The sequence below is a fragment of the Etheostoma spectabile genome, chromosome 5, assembly GCF_008692095.1.
Source record: "Etheostoma spectabile isolate EspeVRDwgs_2016 chromosome 5, UIUC_Espe_1.0, whole genome shotgun sequence".
Taxonomy (NCBI): Eukaryota; Metazoa; Chordata; class Actinopteri; order Perciformes; family Percidae; genus Etheostoma; species Etheostoma spectabile.
In genome coordinates this window covers 5,974,371-5,993,781 of record NC_045737.1, presented here as the reverse complement: position 1 = coordinate 5,993,781, position 19,411 = coordinate 5,974,371, and the positions used below count along the sequence as shown (strand labels likewise).

At 38.7% G+C, this 19,411-nt stretch overlaps 1 protein-coding gene across 7 annotated transcripts in view; it reads right to left on the bottom strand.

The window, feature by feature from the left end:
* pdlim5a (PDZ and LIM domain 5a) overlaps positions 1 to 19,411 on the bottom strand; it is a gene marked incomplete at its 3' end in the record, with an annotated part of 59,560 nt that overhangs the window by 33,703 nt on the left and 6,446 nt on the right. For all 7 annotated transcript variants that reach the window (XM_032516130.1, XM_032516131.1, XM_032516132.1 and 4 more), the window contains 1 exon segment: positions 11,483 to 11,634. In XM_032516130.1, the coding sequence (XP_032372021.1) occupies positions 11,483 to 11,634 (152 nt within the window).

Below are 19,411 nucleotides of genomic sequence, written 5' to 3'. Positions count from 1 at the left end.
TCCAAATCTGCAAAAAACCTTTAGCTGGAGATTTGATAATTACATAGAATATCCTTTTTCGAATAAAAATGAACAGACAGAAAAAGCCTTAAGATGCAACAAACCCACTGTGTTTCCTGTGGAAGCATAGCAACAAACATGCACATTTTATGGTAGCTCAATTTCTAACAAAACACACAGCAGTGGACCAGTACCCTAAGGAGTTCTAAAAAGCAGACCATGAGAGGAAACAGGCACATTAAGTTAAACCCCAACAGGGCAAGAGAAAGGAGGCAATGTCAGCAACAGCCTGAAGGTCAACAGTACTGCATCACAACCCCGACAGAGCACAGGAGCAGGGGGAGTAGCACTTCTATAACTAATGCTCCACAGGAAGAGGAGGAAGGACCAACTGCACCTCAGTCTTGACTAAATAAAGGTCATAAAACAAAAACAATTAGATGAAAATAGAATATATGTGTGAGAATGCAAGTGTAAAAATAAAAATACGAGGCACAGGAACTGAAATATAGCTGCTATACATATTTTACCGATGGTCTTTAGTAAAGAGAAAGGTGGAGAAGATCTATCTGAGACAAAAAGTTATAAAATCTTTACGACAACAAAAAAGAAGAGTTACTGCTGAAATGCATACATCCAGTGGCACACCAAGTTTCTTTTTTCATTCAAGGTACTAAAACAAAAGAGCAGTCTCTGTACTTTAAAAGCATGTAATTCTTCTCAGATGTTTTCCAAAGATCCAACATTACATTCATGCAAATGTATAGATATCTCTTTTTGTGAACCAGTATTGTTTGGTTTAATGGTAGTGTCTAAGTGTCTAAGTGAGGTAGTCTGAGTGGCTGCACTGTCTCTGAGCAGTAAAATAAGTATATGGGAAGACTGGAGGGCTGTGTTGTCTTTTGAAATCTAATTTAAAGTTTTACAGCTTTGTTTTGTAGCAGAATGACCAAGAAGTAAAAACGGTACATATAAACAAAAGAGCTCACATGGAGGTGCTTAAAAAGACACACGGGTCCGGGGAAAGTACAGCCACCAAAAAACACGCGTGTTGCATTCTTACACCCAAATAGCACATACATTGATATTTTCCTTGCAACACAACCTGGAATGTTTAAAGCCTTTTTTCAGCCATTGTTAATGACTCTTGACCTGGTAATCCCATAATGCCAACTGCCATACTGCTGTGAACACTTCACGGCAACTCCCACATGGAACATTGCCATCATCGTTTAAAAAATGTAAAGTGTAATTCAGTAAACTAATGACTCCATTGACCGTAACTGAAGTGGGGCCAGCCTGTTTGTGAAAGACGTACCAGACATTTCACACTGCAACCACACATACACAGTATAGAAACTGAGCTTTCTTTCTCACTGCAGCTGATTGACAATCTTGAACTGTACAACCAGAGGAGTAAAGAAACACCAGGCTAACCCCCAGAGCAAATCTGGGTTTATCAAAGCCATGTCTGTGCTGTCAGAGTCAATTAACGTACAGCCTCCACTGTGTTTCAGTTTAAACCCAACACAACCAAAGTGCTGGTGTGATTTCTGAAGACTCATATGAAGATTGCATTTTTTAAAGTGTGGGTCCTGGACAGAGGAAGTTAAGGAATCTCTTCCTTGAAGGCAAACTCAGTACATGCTGGGCCTCCTTAAGGGAAACCAATGGTATAGGGGGGCCCAAACTGGATGAGGCCATCAACATGTTTCTAGGGGGCCCCAAATGGGATAAATTAAAGCACATATACAAGATTAATGAGCCTTTAGTGATGCGGTTTTGTAAGATCTACAACACTTAACCATGGTCTCAAATTATGTATTTATGCAATTACTGTATCATCAATGTGTGTATTCAACAAAAGTACATTGTAGAATAATGAAGGTACATCTGAAATGTGCATTTAATGTGAGAGGAATTGAGTTTTATTTTCTGCTGTCTACTTTATAGCTTCTAGTTTTCTCTGGAGCAGTGCACAGTAATTTTTTAAGGGAGTAGAAACAGAAACAACGCAGTACATCAAACAGAAGAAAGACAGACTAAAGAGACAGCACTCCAGCTGGGTCTAGCACTCAGGGCAGACAGCCTGCCCATCAAAATGATCCGCAGCTGGACCAGGAAGTGTTTTCCACATTCAACATCTGGCCTTGGGTCTGGGTTATGGATATTGATGTGCGTCAGTATCACTCAGAGGATTCACTCACAGAGATGTAAATTTTACTGGCTTATTTTGTTTCCTTCAATGTTTTTTCATCTTATTTTTTTATTCTCGGTTCAGTGTCCAACCTTCTGTTTCTGTTTACCTGGCCCAACACACACACACACACACACACACACACACACACACACACAAACACACACACACACACACAAGGGTGACGCTAAGAGTCAAGAACTAAGGTGACAGTGATGTCAGTTATAAGACAGAGATCATAAAATGGTCCTGGCTCTCGTTGAACAAGTGCTTGAAATTATGGAATTCCTTCAGCTCCTTTTTTCCCCCAATTATAAAATCATAGTATTTTCAACAGATGAGCCTGAAGAGGATAACGGTGGAAAAAAATCAGGGAAAGATGAGTGCAAGAGGTACAGTGGCTAGAATAAGTTTACACACCCATGCATCCATACCTAGAGATTGGCATGGTGTTCTTTCAGTTAGCCAGTTTGATTTGCATTGAGAGATGATCTTATAGAAAGTTCCCCATGCCAATCTCTAGATATGGTGAAGGGTGTGTGATAATGCAGGGTTATTTTAATTCCAAAGGCCAAGGGAACTGTATCAGGATGCATAGTATCCTGATCCATGAAATAACTGGCCTTTAAAAATAAAAATCTTCCTGCTTCTATGGGAATTTAACATAGGAGTGTATATAGGTATGTCCCATTATTTTAATGAAGAACAAGTAATTATTTACAATATATTAGTCATTCACAGAGAAAATTGGTGTCCTTAAAAGGTTGGATTTTCTTAAACGTTTTGAATTAAGGCATTAAGATCAATTTCCGAAAGATGTTTTTTACTCCTCTTTTCAATCAACTTTAGCATTGGTGTGTAAACTTATTCAATCCACTGTACACACTAGAACACTTGCATCAGTATGTACATGTGTTCATCATACAAAGTATATCCACAATATACACATATTATTTTTTTTAACATACAGTGTGTTGTGCTCTTTAGGATTACACGCTCTGCCTGAGTTGAACATGGTGTCATCTGGTAATGAAAATCAATCGGGGAACAAACAAATGCATTATGAGTCCTCTGGCTGAAATAAAAATTATCCCAGCCAATCTGAACTGATAAGAAAGTAGACTTAACATTCAATGAGAGAACAACAAGAGAAGACGGTAAATTGTGTCTGGAACATAAGTGTATTGTGTTTTAAAACATGTGGATTACAATTTACGATAGAGTCGTTTGTTACTATAATTAGACGTTTGTTTTATTTGGAGCAAAACTGCTGAATGTACAGTATATGTTTTCACTGTGTCTTATACCCTGAAAATAATACCACAAAGCTTATGAAATGTAGCTCTGAATTAGTACAGATGATTCTTCGCACTGTTCCCATAGCCCGTTTGGGTATCATTTATCAATACTGGCTGGCCTAAAGAAGAGACTTCTTGGCTTACATTAAGATATATTTGGCAAATAGCAGAGAGGAATAATAAAAAAAAAAAAATCAGAGGCAGATGAGCTAAACACAGTTTTCTTGGCCTCAGAATATCTGTGGGCTCCCTTCAAAGACCCCTGATGTTCTTGGGATTTGTATTGTCTTTGGCGAAAACAGACTAGCAAGAGACAGGCAGAGACAGGTGTGTGTAGCTGTGGCTGCATTTTCTTGGTATTAGAATATTACTGGCCAATACTAAAAGCCTAGCCAAAGATGACGGCCATCAGTTTTAGATGATCTTTAGCAAATACTACAGACCAGTGATAGATAGAGACAGGTGAGCCCAGTTTAGCCCTCTTGGCTTTAGAGCATCTTTGGCAAATATCAGAGGCGAGTAAGTGACAATGGCAGCTGCACAGGGTGTCTATGAGTACAGAGGATTTACAAAGAGCTTTGAATTTCCAAAGTCTCACAAGTTCCAACTAATCAAGCCAAAACTATACCACATTTTGACCAGTTGTATTAAGCCTTTTGTAGATATAAAGTATCAACAGGATTAACCACCCCACATAGATTGGTGCTTGAGTTTAGACGTTAATTCTCCTTGGCCTCTTGATATCATCTCCAGTGTAAATAGCAGTATTAGAAAAGCCAACAAAGTGAGAACGTGGGTATAAACTGTATAAAAATACAGACCAGGGGCTATCATGTTAGAGTAGGGGTTCCTAATGTTTTAATATCCCACTTTTTTTCTCTACCTCTATGTGCCCCTTCATAGAAAGTTGCCCTTTATTGCTCTGAAACACTTGGGCAGGCAGTGCAGTTGCATTAACCCAGGTATTTTTGTAAAAGCATGGTTTCTCCAGTCTTTTGTAGACAGGGAATCCAATTATCTCTCTTCTTCTCTTCAAACACACTTTTCTTCTTACCCTCAGGTCAGTTTAAAAAAAAGAAGAAGTATACCGTCCATTCTGGGTTTCATTTCCAAGTGTAAGCTAAAAACAGACAATAGATCAATTGATTAAATTATAGGTGTTGCCTACAAACATATAACGGACACATACATCAAATGACCAATTATCTAACTCATACTTTGTCATGTTTCTAATATGATGAGGGCCTGTTAGTCCTGCATGTGCCTAAAGAAGGACAGATGTGTGTCAGTTTTTGAAAATGACATGAACCTCTGTGCTAGAAGTGGCCAGGCCAACATATTATGTGCCTGTGTTTGTTGGGCACAGGGCTGTGTACAAGCATCGGCATGAACACGCACAACTCCAGGGATCTTGTTGTCTCTATTCAGAGAATGCAATGTAAACAACATGAAAACGTATAGGCCAACCCTACAATAACGTCCCTCACCCAACCTCTTGCCCCAAGCACCCAGTACCTTCCAGACCCAAAATAACTCCTGCAGCTGTCATGAGATCTGTCTGTGTGTGTGTGTGTGTGTGTGTGTTTAATACTTTGTGAAAAATATTCAGTTCTTCAGATTCAATTTACATGTGAACAGGGAGAGCATGTGTGTGCAAGATACAAAGTGCTGAGGTGACATAAACTTCCTTGTTGACTGATGTGTTTACTTGTGTTTATGGGAATGGGGGGGGGGGGGTCTGTAAATCAGTGTCGCCGCAGCAAAACAACAACACCACAGCGTTGCGATTCAGCATTACCACACATGCAGAAGAGATCCAAAACCTGATTGTGTTAATTATGATTTAAAAGGGCCTGTCCTTCTGGCTTTCTGCATGAGCACATACAACTCCACTATTATGAATTAGGCACTAGGTCACAAATAACAGGCTTGTCAAACACTGTAAGCATCCTGTTTGAGTTTTTTTTTTTGATGATCTGAAAAAGAAGAAGAAGAAGAAGTGGGACCAATGCGTAATTGCTTATTTCTTGAAATCGTGCATTGATTTGCAGCCTTCTGTGATGTGCCTGCTTTTATTTGGGAGAGTGGATCAGGTCAACTGCATTTCACTTTGTTCAATTGAACTCTCTTAAACACATCAAGATCTTGAGATTGTGCCATCACTGGTGAAGAACACACACATGCACACTGGCCCATGAAATAGGGATGAAGCATTTAATCAGACACCGGCAGCCTAAGTGCATAGCAATGAAATACAAAGGTTTTATTGAGGCATGAGATGATTGGTTGAAATTAATAGCTTAATACGTACTGGTGCACCTCTAAAGAAAATAATGCTATTGCTGAAACTTTGTGATTGTACTGTACGTGTGGAACCGCTTCAGGACCAAGTCATCAGCAGGGATAAACTTCTGCGTTTGTAATTCCTCAACCTCTAAATATTAGACCCTGCTCTGTTCTCTTAGCTTTCACTTCAAACCCTTAAACTTTAGTTTTAATCCTTTTCTTCCATTTCATCTCCAATGTCAGCTTCTCACTATACCTTCTTTGTCTCTTTTCCCTTTCCTGCCTTCTTCTTCTTTCTTGTCAACCTTGTCTCTGCCAATCTTTCAGCATCTTTTCATCCACAACCATAATCAGTTTCTTTCCACATAGCCTATTTTATTCCTCTGACCTCACCCTGCTCAAGTGACACCTCTTTGGCAAACTCCTCCTAGTAATTACATTAATAGACTACTTATTTGTTTTAATAATTGCATTTGTCTGAATTATGGTTGTGGAAGGTACTGCAATACTGTGTGTGTGCTATGGGAGTAAGTGGGAGTCCGGAGACTGGGGATCTGAGTATGGTTGGGTTTAGGGAACAAAAGCATTTTGGGTAACGTTGAGAAAAGATGGTTACTGTAGGTTAGGTTAAATGTTAATAAAGCCAGTGCCTAAACATGTCAATGAATTAATCATGCTTTAATTGGTAGGACCAGATATTGTAGAAAAACATTGCAGATATTTCAATAATGGTTCTTGATTTTATAAAAAATATATTTGCTCTTGTAGGTAGTAACATTGTCATCTACGGAAGAAGATTAGGGCCACTGGTGAAAAATCTGAGTTCTGACTTTTTTCTCAGAATTCTGACTTTATTCTCCAATTTCTGAGACTAAAGTCAGAATTCTGTATTTTTTCTCAGAATTCTGACTTTTTTCTCAGAATTCTGACTTTTTTCTCAGAATTCTATCTTTTTTCTCAGAATTCTGACTTTTTTCTCAGAATTCTGACTTTTTTCTCAGAATTCAAAAAAGTCATAATTCTGAGAAAAAAGACAGAATTCGGACTTTAATCTCAGAACTCTGAGAAAAAAGTTAGAACTCACATACATTTTTCACCAGTGGCCCTAATCCTCTTCCGTAGTCATCCATGAGCTTGTTGCTGCTAAAGACTGGAGAAGTTCAACATACTAAAACCTTAACAACTAGTGTGTGTGTGTGTGTGTGTGTGTGTGTGTGTGTGTGTGTGTGTGTGTGTGTTCTAAACACATGTGCTCCACATGTGGTGACATCTCCCTCATAGTGAATCTGTCTGTCTAGCTAGCAAGATATTAGTTGTTCTTTTTTTTATAGGTCTCATCAAATGAAATTCAGTTTGACAACGAAGATAAAAATGGAAAACTGATTCGTTGACAAAAGAAATTCCCAGAAACACAACTGCATTTTTTCCACAGCTGTGCAAAACTAGTCATAGTAAAACTTTATAGATATCTGTGAATCTAAACACAGAGAAGTGATGTTAACGTTCTCGCCTGCTGCCATCGAGCACGGCGATCCACCGTTTAAATAAACTGCAGATGTCAACCAAGTCGATCAGAAACTGTCGGCCTTGGAGAATCCATCGCCGTCCTTGTGTATGTGTCTCTCTTTTATCTCTTTGCCACGCAGTCATTTTCATTTGTCTAACTTTACGTCTTTCAGCTTTTTCCATCTTTCCCATTTCTGCTTATTTCAGTATTCAAACACTGTTAACAGATAGTTGTGAAAGCTCCAAAGGCCATGAACTTTTGAAAGTTTTTGAGAGCTATTATTAACGTAACAATACAGAGTGCATTCCTAGACAGAAGAAAAACTCAGGCGGAGATTGTAGTGTCAAGTAAAACAACAAACACTTCAGATCCGTATGTTACCATTTCTTCTCTACTGCTATTCCAGTTACACAGAGAAAGTACATTTATCTGACAAAAACTGCCTTCAATGCAACTTATTTTACACATACTAAAAAAAAAAATAGGTCGATAGGCTTAAACCGTTAACCGGATCATTGTATGTGATACAAATCTTTGAAAGAATACAAAAACTCTCACTCGGTCACGCTGGGATGAAGCAACAGACTTCCAGCCATGTAAATCAATTTACACACCGCATTGCCAGACATTAGCTGCTATAGCACACTGTAGTTCAGCTCTATCTGCTGAGATGTAGCTGTGAAACTCATGCTAATCATGAATACTTTGTCTATCCAGTAGTAATCCTGAAACAAACCAAATGAGATGGACAAAATGTAATCTTTGTAAGTTAACGCAATTCAGTCACACAATAAAAGAAGGATCATTCCTTGATGAAAGTTACTGATAAAACAACCTTTGATGATTTAAGAGAGGTCTACTTTTCAAAAACCTGTGTGAAAACAGGAAAAGCCATGATAGGGTGACTGCCAAAGTCTCCATCAAGAGTTTGTGAAATGAGTCACAGAAAATCAAAGCTTTAATCTGCTCATCAAAGGGACTATTTTTTTGGTGTGAGATTTTGTTTTAGATCAGATAAAATGGAAAGATCTGAGCTGGAATAAATGTTACAACAAACTTACACTAAAGCAAGCGGCGCTGCTTTGCAGGTAACAGGTACCAAAACTACCTCAGTGTCACACGTTTTCCAATGAAATAAATAAAGTCTCCCAGACAGCTAAATGAATGTTGGTGTGTGATGATAAAACTGGTAACCATGGTAATGGAATTAATGCATTTATCTAGCTTTTTTTCAGGTAATAAATCCAAGTTCCAGTGAGTGACAGGACAATTTGGCTTTCTAAATTATTGGAGATATTGGCCCTCCAACTGCATTGTCATCCTTGAAAATAATGTTGGCCGGGACAAATTCAACTTTCTATCAGTTTAAATTCTTCTTGCAGAAACCACTTTATTCTACAGCTTTTCCTTGTCTACACATCTGCTGTCCATCTCTTTTCCCCATCACCCGTTTATTTGGAAAAGGAATAACAACCTGTCTCCTTTTTAAAATACACACATACAGACGCCACATGTATTGTTAACATTTTTCTGTGTCTTCTCACTGTTATAATTCCTGTTGCTATCTGACCCAATGACCAACCCAATCCAAATTTGCAGGGAGAGAGGAAAAATGAGGAGAAAAGTGAGCGACGCCTATAAAAACAGAAAAAAAGAGACTAGATTGGTTCTTTTCCATTACGCATGTAAACCCATTAAAGTCCAGATGTTGACCTAGGCATGACACTGTTTGGATATACGGCATGTCTAACACACAGTGCCAAAGAATGCCAAGCAACAAACAGAAAGAAACACTGAAACTCTGATCTTATTTGGTATTGTAAATTGGGTCAGGAGAAGGCGCAGGGATTTCTGTCAATCTCCTGGAGTATTCCATTGAAGCAGAAGCCTTAGTCAGTTGTCCCCAAAGTGGTTGCCTGGTCAAACAGCCTAAATAAAATAATGCTGCCACTTGATGAAACAAGCCGTTCCATGTGTTTCCAATAGGACATGAATCAGCCCCTCAAGGGCTGATGTCTGCCACAGACACAGAGCGATGCAGAACAGATAATCCTTTAACTGGTCCCCAAAACAAGCGCACCCATACATGAGATTTGTTCGGTGACAGTACACTGACACTTGGCAGGTCCTTTGGAGCTTTAATGAAGTAATTTGAAACAAAAGTCAATGACGGATAAAAATCTTGACCTGGTTGTCACTGCAGTTGAAAAGAATGAAATGTGAAAGACTAATGATTGTTAAATGGGTTCGGGAAAAATGTTCAAATTTCAGTCAAGAATCCATCTTTGAAGCCCAATGAACAATATGTTACATCACATTTGTTTAAAGTGTAAAAACAATAGGTTGCAGTTTTACGTGAGATTATATGCTGTGCAGTGACATCCTCTAGTGGAGCAGGTTTTTTTTTTTTTACCTTTGGAGAATAAATTAAATTATGCTAAACTAAGCTGACCATCTCCTGGTTTTAGCTTCAGAAGAGTGATTTTAATCCTCTGATCTAATTCTTGCCAAGAAAGTGAATATGTATATTTCAAAAACTGTCGAACTATTCCTTTAAGAGAATATATATATATATATATATATATATATATATATATATATATATATATAATCATATTATAATTTACTGATATCTATCTATATACTATATATATGGTGTGCCAGTATAATAATAAATCATAGGTTTGGCAGGTTGTAGTTATGTGAGGAGTCTTGCAAAGCACCAAGATCAACCTCTTACACTATGTGCCAAACGTTAGATGCAGCACAGAAATGTTGAATCCATTAGTCGTCTCATCCACATGTTTTAATGCAGCTTTAAAGGGGACAAACTATATAAACAGATGTGTGGTAATGTTGATCCCCTATCAATTAACCATGAGCCAAACTACACCTGCTCTAATCTGTTTAAAACTAATAATTGTAAAACTCAGTCAGTAAAAAGCTTTTTGTGATGTTTTATCAATATGCTTAGACAGGTTTTACTGTGCAATTGAAACAGCTTAAAGGTATTTGACTGCCAGACCAATTAGTTCTATATCTTCCACATCCTCCAGAGCAACACTTGTTGACCTTCTTCAGAGTCAAAACGTTGGCCATACATCAGAATATGAACTCCCACTTTGACAAGTAAATCATCCATTGATGACTTTTAGCCAAGTTTTATTCTAAGATCTGCTTTTCTCATCATAAAAAAACAGATTTTGATCATGGGACTCTCTTTCACAGGAACCCCCACACTGACCTTGAGTTACTACAAGACCTGCGGTATTGTCATGTGTGTTCTCTGCTACTCAACCGATCTCTCACCATTTGGACATAAATAAGAGGACATGCCCAGTTGGCCCCAGATGAGTTGGGGTGACAGAAAGATGAAAAGATCAGCAGGAGGACAGAATGTGAAAAGCAAGCAGATGCAGATGAAGAGAAAAAACAAAAACACACATAAATAGACAAAAAACTGAGCATTGTATTACTTCACTGATGTCAATTCTAATTCAAAATGTAGCAAAATCCATTAATTCTCTGTATATACCGTGTACTTTACAACTTTCATCATCTTGACTCCTAAAAGGACGTACGGTAGTATAGAAGCCTTGAACATCTCACAGTGTTTAAATGAAAACACACGCAAGCCTACGCCAAGGAAGTGGACAATTCAAACCACATGAGAACCAACATAAACACACACACACACACACACACACACACACACACACCCACACGACACACACACACACACACACACACAGCCAAACAACTGCTTGTGATAAATCAGCTCCACTGTACAATAGGATTCCACCAAACGCTGAGGAGTAGACCTTGGGGAAGAGGGGGTGGCCCATGTGTGTGATGTTCTCGCTGTGATTTCCGTTATTTCTCTTTCCTTCAGGGAATGGGAGATCAGGCAGAACTAATGGTGTTGCTGTGTGTTAAAGCTAAGATTAACTCCTACAAAAACAGTGAACATCTGCCTGTATGCGAGATGGCTGGGGTTCAAAGGGGAAGCACGGACTTTAAATTTGATGCAGAGATGGGTTGTGCTTGAAAAGGAAATGTATGGATCCTGTGTTGTCATAGAAATAAATGGCTTACCACTCGGGTTGACACGTTAAATCATTTTAAAGTGAAGTGGCTTCAACCACACACACACACACACACACACACACACACACACACGCACACAAGGCTTACTTCTGCAGGGTGAGGCTGAGGTTGCCAGTGCAGCTCTTGATCTTGTTCTGGGCCTCCAGGTGGTTCATGCCCTCTGTGGCGATGCCGTCAATAGACAGAACCATGTCTCCAATACCGATGCCGCCTTTTGCCGCCTTCCCACCATCTGTCAGCTGCAGAGACACAAAAACCACAAACAGCTCACGGTAAATGATCTACATCACAAACAGCACCACAGTCAGGATTATTAAGCAGAAGAGTGGAAAACATTCATTTGGCATTTATCAGAGGATTTATGGATCAGTTCCATTACAGAAGTACTTGGGCAAAGTAAATGAAAGGACTGGTCCTCGACCACATGATGGTAGGTCTACTGTACATTCATTGATGCGTGTCTAATAGCATAGCTTCATCTCTGAGTTACCTTTGTTTCTTCTTTATGACATGCTGTCATACTGGGCTTACAGCTCGTTAAGAAAAGAAAAAGGTTTCTGAAACCACAGCATGTGAGAAAAAAAAGATCACAGCCATAATGCAATCCTTGTGTCCACATTCTACCCTACTGTATGTAGCCATTTCTTATTAGTATCCTGTTTAATGAAAACTGAGACTATAAAAACTGTAATTATTTTCTTTTTGAAAATGTATCCGAAACCTAAATGGCCAAAAATGTTGTAAATTAAATGTGATCACAATCAACACAGTAATAACAAATGTAGACTAGATTGTCATTCCAAATATTGCCTTCTGAATGTCAAGACCAAAAAAACTATGGTAGTTGACATGTAGAAAACTGATAATGCAGGACCTTATTTAGAGTTTGGTGTTTTGCAACATATGATTCTGTGAACAAATAAATTAGCTTATCTTGTGTTACACTGAAGATCGACTAAAGCGCGTCATTATAAAATGTCATTATACTCTGGAGAAAATGCTGTTAAAAAGGTGAGAAATAGCTAACTAGATGAATGTAAAAGGTGTAGACACATACCAGTTTTATTAGCTTTGCCAGACAACCTCTTTTGCATGCATCATTAAATATGCATACCCTCCACTTGTCACTGGTTGTCAGTGTCTGGTATATGTTTCATATATCTGCATCTAAACAAAGTTGTATTGCTTCACTTCCACTCTGGGGAAAGCTGGTTAATTTGAACCAGATTCAAACCACACAAAAGAACTCATGTTGAACTGCCGGGCTGGTGTTTAATACCAACCCAGTTCAACATGACTTCAACACGCACAAATACTTTATCAATTCTGTTCTTGTAGGTAATGTTAAATATATAATGGTAATCATGCTCAGGGGAAAAACTAAGATTTTCCACACCAACGACTGCTGCTGTAGTCCATCTTATTGTGAGCAATGCTGAAAAGATGTTGTAAACAAGTGTTGCGAGGCAACTAATTCTGTTGAACTTTTGTTTGTTCCCGATACTATATTAGTATCTGCTAATGATTTTTTTTATTACTTTAACCCACAGACACATCAACAGACAGGACAAAACTACACATTGTGGCAGCATGTGTCATACAAACCAGAGCCATTCTTATCAGCAGGCTGAGAGAGGACTGTGACAAATTTAGAAAATGTGCGTAGGTTGTTACACACTATATCTCTTGTGTTTTTCCCATGACGCCAAAGCACTGTCTCCAGGACCAATGTGAAGGTAACATTACACCACATTTTCTTTAATGACAATTTTTAACCCTTGTGTTGTCTCCCAGTTAAAATTGAAAATCATCACTTTTACTGACGCATTTTATCAATGTTTTTAACCTTTTCTTACATTTTTGTCCCTTTTTTTCAATGTTTGTCAATTTTTTTGGCATTTTAACTACACTGTGTAACACTAACTTATTAATTTTAGTCTACAGTTATTTTTTGAATTTATGTGTCAATAAACCTCATTTATAGGAAATTATACCTAATGTTTGAGTTAGAAAAACAGAATTTAGGAGTTATTTTGACTAAAATTAAAGGAATGTATGTTGATGGACAATCACAGACTAGAATATGTCAACTTTTACTCAATACTATTTCAATATCACTTCAATTTTTTTTCAAATGCCACAAATTTGAATAAGACGCCCCGAAATTCATGAAAGTAGAAATTTGTACTTGCCAAAGAGCGTTGTGTGGAATCAATCATGTTATTTTCGGTAGTTTCCACTAACCCCAGCCGGCCCGTCAGACGCCGCCTACCAAGAGCCTGGGTCTGACCGAGGTTTCTGCCTAAAAGGGAGTTTTTCCTCGCCACTGTCGCACTGTTGCTTGCTCTGGAGGAAACTACTAGAACTGTTGGGTCCTTGTAAATTCTGGAGTGTGGTCTAGACCTACTCTATCTGTAAAGTGTCTTGAGATAACTCTTGTTATGAATTGATACTATAAATAAAATTGAATTGAAATTGAATTGAATAGTTACAAATGGGTAATTAAATATAACATTGAGCAATTTGAGGGTTAATATCAATTTTTTGTAAGAAATTGGATTTTTGTTTGTTTTATTAAGATAAAATGGGACTGGGATATTGTATTACCATTCCATAGAGAACAAAAAGACCTTGCAGATGTAATTCTGACCATTCTTGGTCACAGAAGGTCCAAGTGTGTCCAAAGGAGAGTGAGGTCATTAGTGAAAAAATACCACACAGACCACTTCACTGAACACGCACATGCACACAGACCACTTCTGTGGTTGTTCTAGCTATGAAGTGGCTCTCACTCTTATATGCACTTTATATCACTTCAAGTGCAGCTATTGAATTTGAAGCTTCTACAGAAACATGTGTTTCTGCTGAATTAGAAACGACAGACAAGGATGAGAAAGTGAAATGTGGGTTTAGTCTTCTATGTGTTTCCTCAGCCTCTATCTTCCTCACTCTCACACACTCACACACACACACACACACACACACACACACACACGCAGGGCTAATAAAAGAGTCTCTGCACCCGGATTAGTGTTAAGGCTCTGTGGCCCCAACCTTTTATAGTCATATTAGCCCAACACACGCAACATCACTCACCACCACTCACAACCACAGAGGGCAGGAAGAAGAGAGTAATGAGGGCTCGACTTGACAGTGATTACAATTGCATGGATGGAAAGGGAGGGAGAAACAGAGGGAAAGGAGAAAAAACTGCTACTGCTGAATCTGTGGGCTCTTTCTTTTCCGTGCCTTTTGACTCCTTTCAAGGGGTGTGTTCATGCTAACCACTCTGGCACTGTTATGGACCAAATGCCCACCACAAAATGTTCAATTTTATGTTTTCCCCCAATTAGTGCTCTGTTCCTGCCCCCTACACACACAACTGCTACCTCTCTGTCTCCACAATGATACATAAACTCATCCTAACTCTGCTTCTCTCTGCATCAAAGTAACCCGCATCGTACCAGATAGGTGAACTGATTTTGAACAAGAGGCCACACAACAGACAGAGAATGAATCTGTATGTTTTCATACCAAATTTGTCTAAAGAACTTCCCGTGTTGGCGGGAAGCCTGTTTTCAAAGCAAACTTTTGTTTTCAATCACTGTGATTAAAAAGATTTCAGAGCTCAAAGTAGTTTCAATTTTCATATCAAAGAGAGTGCAACAAATCATTGAGAAAATCAGAAACAGAAATTTAAATAATCCATCTGTGTAACAAGCCAAGCACCTCAGGTTTCCAAGGGTATTTGATTTATGGCTCTGTTGTTTTGGCCATGACACAAAACAGCAGCTTTAACACTAGGCATGTATCCACTGGATACAGTGATAGAGTACATGTACTGTATGTGCGTTTTATCAATCACACTCTCCAACAGCAGCTGAGCTCAGCTCCAAATGTGCAGGGACATCTGTTAAAGGTGCAATATGTAATATATTTACTGTATTAAATCCAAAAATGACCACGTCATCAGACATTACGGAAACGTGCTAGAAACTTCCCTTCACCGCAGTCCTGTCAGACTGGGACTTGATGATCTCACAATGTGAATTTACAACGATTTGCTAATGTAGTCATAGAAGCCTGCATTGAAATCCTTAATAATCCAAAATTGTATGAGTAGACACAAAAAGCTTGCTGTTCGGCTCCAACAAAGATTTTCTACAGCAACAGCAGATTAGATCCATATGTTTAATGTGTAAGGTGTTTGTAATAAAGTTAGTAGTTGTGCCAAATGCTCTAGGGGGAATTGTCTCTTTAAAGTATAGTGTGGTTTAGACCCAAAGTGACCTAAGATAAATACGTTATGACACAATAAATAAAACTGAATTAAAACTGAATTGAGCAACAAAGAGATCAGCTCTGATTAACCCATTGTACTACACGGCAGACAGAAATTAAGCAAAATTTTGCTGGTGATCATAGAGGAGCATCTAGCAATCACACACCAAGATATACGTCCCAGGAATTTGTAGAGACCAAAACAGAGCTAACAGGAGTGAACCTTGTACTTACATTCATCAGGTGGTCAGAAACCAACAACTCATCTAAATGATATGACACATAGCTGTGTGATCTGACGCCTCTCTTGGCAGGAAGATATAATTTGTCTGTGCCTTCCAAAACTGTAACAAATGACACAATTCCTACGGACGATTGAGGGGTATTGGTATCATAAAGTCTGCGTTTTTTAGGTGAAATTCTTCTGCTCTTTAGGTGGCCAAAATACAAATCAATGTTAATCTAACTTTAACTAAATTTCACAATGTAGGCTTTGTTTATAACATACCTGATTTGGTTCATTTTCTACACTACCTTTGTTTAAAAATGCCCTGCCTTATGATATATTCATGCAGAAGTGAAAGGGTCAATATTTGTGTCAACACGTATTCAAAAGAATAAGAAAAACACATGCAGAAGGAAAAGCCTTCACAGATGAACTTACCATTATGCTTCTGCAACGTCGGTTTTCAACACATACGCTGTCTGATTTAAGTGCTCTGAAAAAGTAAACTGGTTCCAACACATGGCAATAAAGGTTAGTGCTGAAACATTGTCTGGTTTGAACATACACTGACCAGTTTGAGTGCTTTGAACAATGCCTGCTTTCAGCACAAGGACCGACGGAGATGACAGGCAGATGGTTCACATCACGCCATGATTGAAACGCTGAAAGCATGGGACACGAATACCCAGATTACTCCTTGTAACTCAAACATCCACAAAAGCTGCTTCCATATGCCAGCCTTCAGGAATATTTATTTCACTCAGGCCAGAAATCCAGTTGGTCATCTTTAGTATGATGCTGAATAACAGACACCTTCCTTTATTAATATGTATATTTGAATGTCCTGTGTGAAGAGAAAATTCAATTTGGGGAAAATGGCGTAATCTTTTTCTATCACCATAACTTTTTTCTTAAAAACATTAGTGTTTTTTGGCCAGCTCCTCATTTATAACCAGAGTATAGACATTAAAATGAAACGTGTGTAGGGATATAGCATGACAGTTTCTGTGCTCCGATCTCTTAGCAACAAAGTAAACAGCAAAATAGCGCAACCATGTTGTGTGAATAAGCACAGACGGAGTTTGAGACAGAGTGGAAGAAAATATTATATAGAGGTGAGGGAGATTTATGAAGGAAGTACAAAGACAGACGGAAAAAAAAGTTGGGAGAGAGAAAAGGGAAGATTAAGAATGTGTAGTAGACAGAAGCTGGGGCAGACATCACCTCAACCTAGTTGTATGACCCTTCAGGAACACATATTAAACTATGTTAGGCAAAGTTTCACTCACAATTTACGCTCCTGAATGAGGTAAATCAGGCAGGTATGTCATCTGCATCATGGAAATACCTGAAACAGGATCTGGTGTTTATCCGACAAAATCCACTGCTCTTTGTCAGTTGTTACAAGAGTCTGATGCTGGCAGACTGATTGCTTCATGGTTAAAAGTCAAGTTTTTGAAAATGATTATCAGGTGAAAGAATCTAAAGCCCATTGAATTCATAAATACAGCCTAAGTACAGCAGTACTAGTTAGGTATCTACACAAAAAACCTTAAAAAGGATCTACAGTATGCCATACATGATACAACAATATAAAGTAGAGAATGGAGAACAGAATAGACTCTGGTAATTCTTTATAGTAGTGGCAGTGCTCCAGCTGGGAGTTAGAATCAATGTAATGTTAACTAGCAGGTTTATAAAGGGTTTCAGCCTGATAGTGGATCTCTCTAACTGATTGAAAACTCCTGTAACATTATGCGTGGTGTGTTTGCATATGTACCCATTACATGCACAACCCTATGCTGCGTGCAGGTTTAGTCTTCTATGTGTTTCCTCAGCCTCTATCTTTGTCCCTCATTCACACACACACACACACACACAGGCACACACACATGCACACAGACATGCACACACACACAAAATCTAATCAAAGCATCTGAAAATAACAATTTCTTTCCCTACAGCTGTGTGCGCACCGGTGTCTAATAATCACTGCCTGACTTGTATGTTAATGCTAAAGACTTTAATAAGAAAAGGCTATATATCAGCTTGAGTTCCAACTGCAGCTACAGTTGCCAAACCCACAAAAACACATTGTACGCATTAAACATATTGTGCGAAGGATTTAGAACCTGGCCAAGAGATCTGCCATACTTACAAGAGGCCTCCCCATTCAAGCATAATCCAACTCTGATACAAGCCAATAAGCATTGAGCTTGGATGAGATTAAGCTGTTTCTTCTGATATTATTATATCCACAAAAAGTAGAAACCAGAAGATTCCTCTGACATAGGTTTTCAAAGTAATTGTTTTCACTAACAATGATAAAGATAATGTCCAACAGCGTGCTGTAACGTCATCAGTGTGTCTATTCTTAACTTTAAAAAAACAACAATACAATGTTTGCACTACACCTGAAGCTGAGAGTAAAAGTTGCCCTGTGGAGTTTTCTTGTTACATGTCTAGATTCAGTGTTACTCACCCAAACCATTTTAGCCTGTATAAAATATGGACGCAGTCTCCATGCCATATCACCCATAGGTTTCTGATCTGCAAAATTAAGATGAAAGTGGGTGGCTCCCAGTGGCTCTGGCCATCGCCATCTTGGCAGTGCTTGATGTTGGCTAATCCAAAAATGGGCAAAGGGGTGAAGCGTGGATGAAGGCGGGCTGGATGGAGCCTGCAGCCAATGCTCGCTGTCCTGTAACGGCAGCCAATTATCACTCAAACTCCACAGGGTACCTAAGTATTTCACTCCGTCACAATGTACCTGCTGGAAATCATTAGCCATGTCATATACTGTATATGAGTTTCACGGCTTTCAAATACTGATGGGTAGAAGTTTCCTCTACAAGGAGAGTTACATGGAAAGGAAGTGAGGGGTTATAGTAACAGAGTAGCATATGTAACAGAGGGCTATATTGTAAAACTACACACAGGACCAGCATCAACCAATCTATGTGACATTACTTTGCATTGTAAAAACAAACTGCACGTTGGTAAACTAGAAGCAAACAAGCCAGCATTCACAGCCACTCAATGATGTGATTGTCATGGTGCTGGGGGACTTAGCATTGGCAGGGCTGGTGAACACACATTAAGGAATATAGCCACATTAACACAAGACTGGATTGTTCTTATTTCATATGAGCACACAGTGTGCGTCATCGGTTGCACAAACGAACAGAGGCTGTAATTAATCCAAAATGGTGGTTTTAGGTTACAGGTTATATCATGTTTAACTTCTTTGTAATATGTTCTAGTTGGATTGCTACTGTATAGTCAGATCTGAAGAGAGAAACCTGGGCAAAAAACACTGGCATGAGTTAGAGTAACAATTAATCAAGTTGTAGCTAAGAGGATGAGAAATCCATCCAGTCACTCTGGAAATGAAAACAGCTTGAATGTTCAGTAAGGCATGAGTATCAAGGAGTTTCTGGTCATAGCGGCAGTTGAACAATACAAGGTGCGGTGAAATATGTACTGTGTATATATATATATATATATAT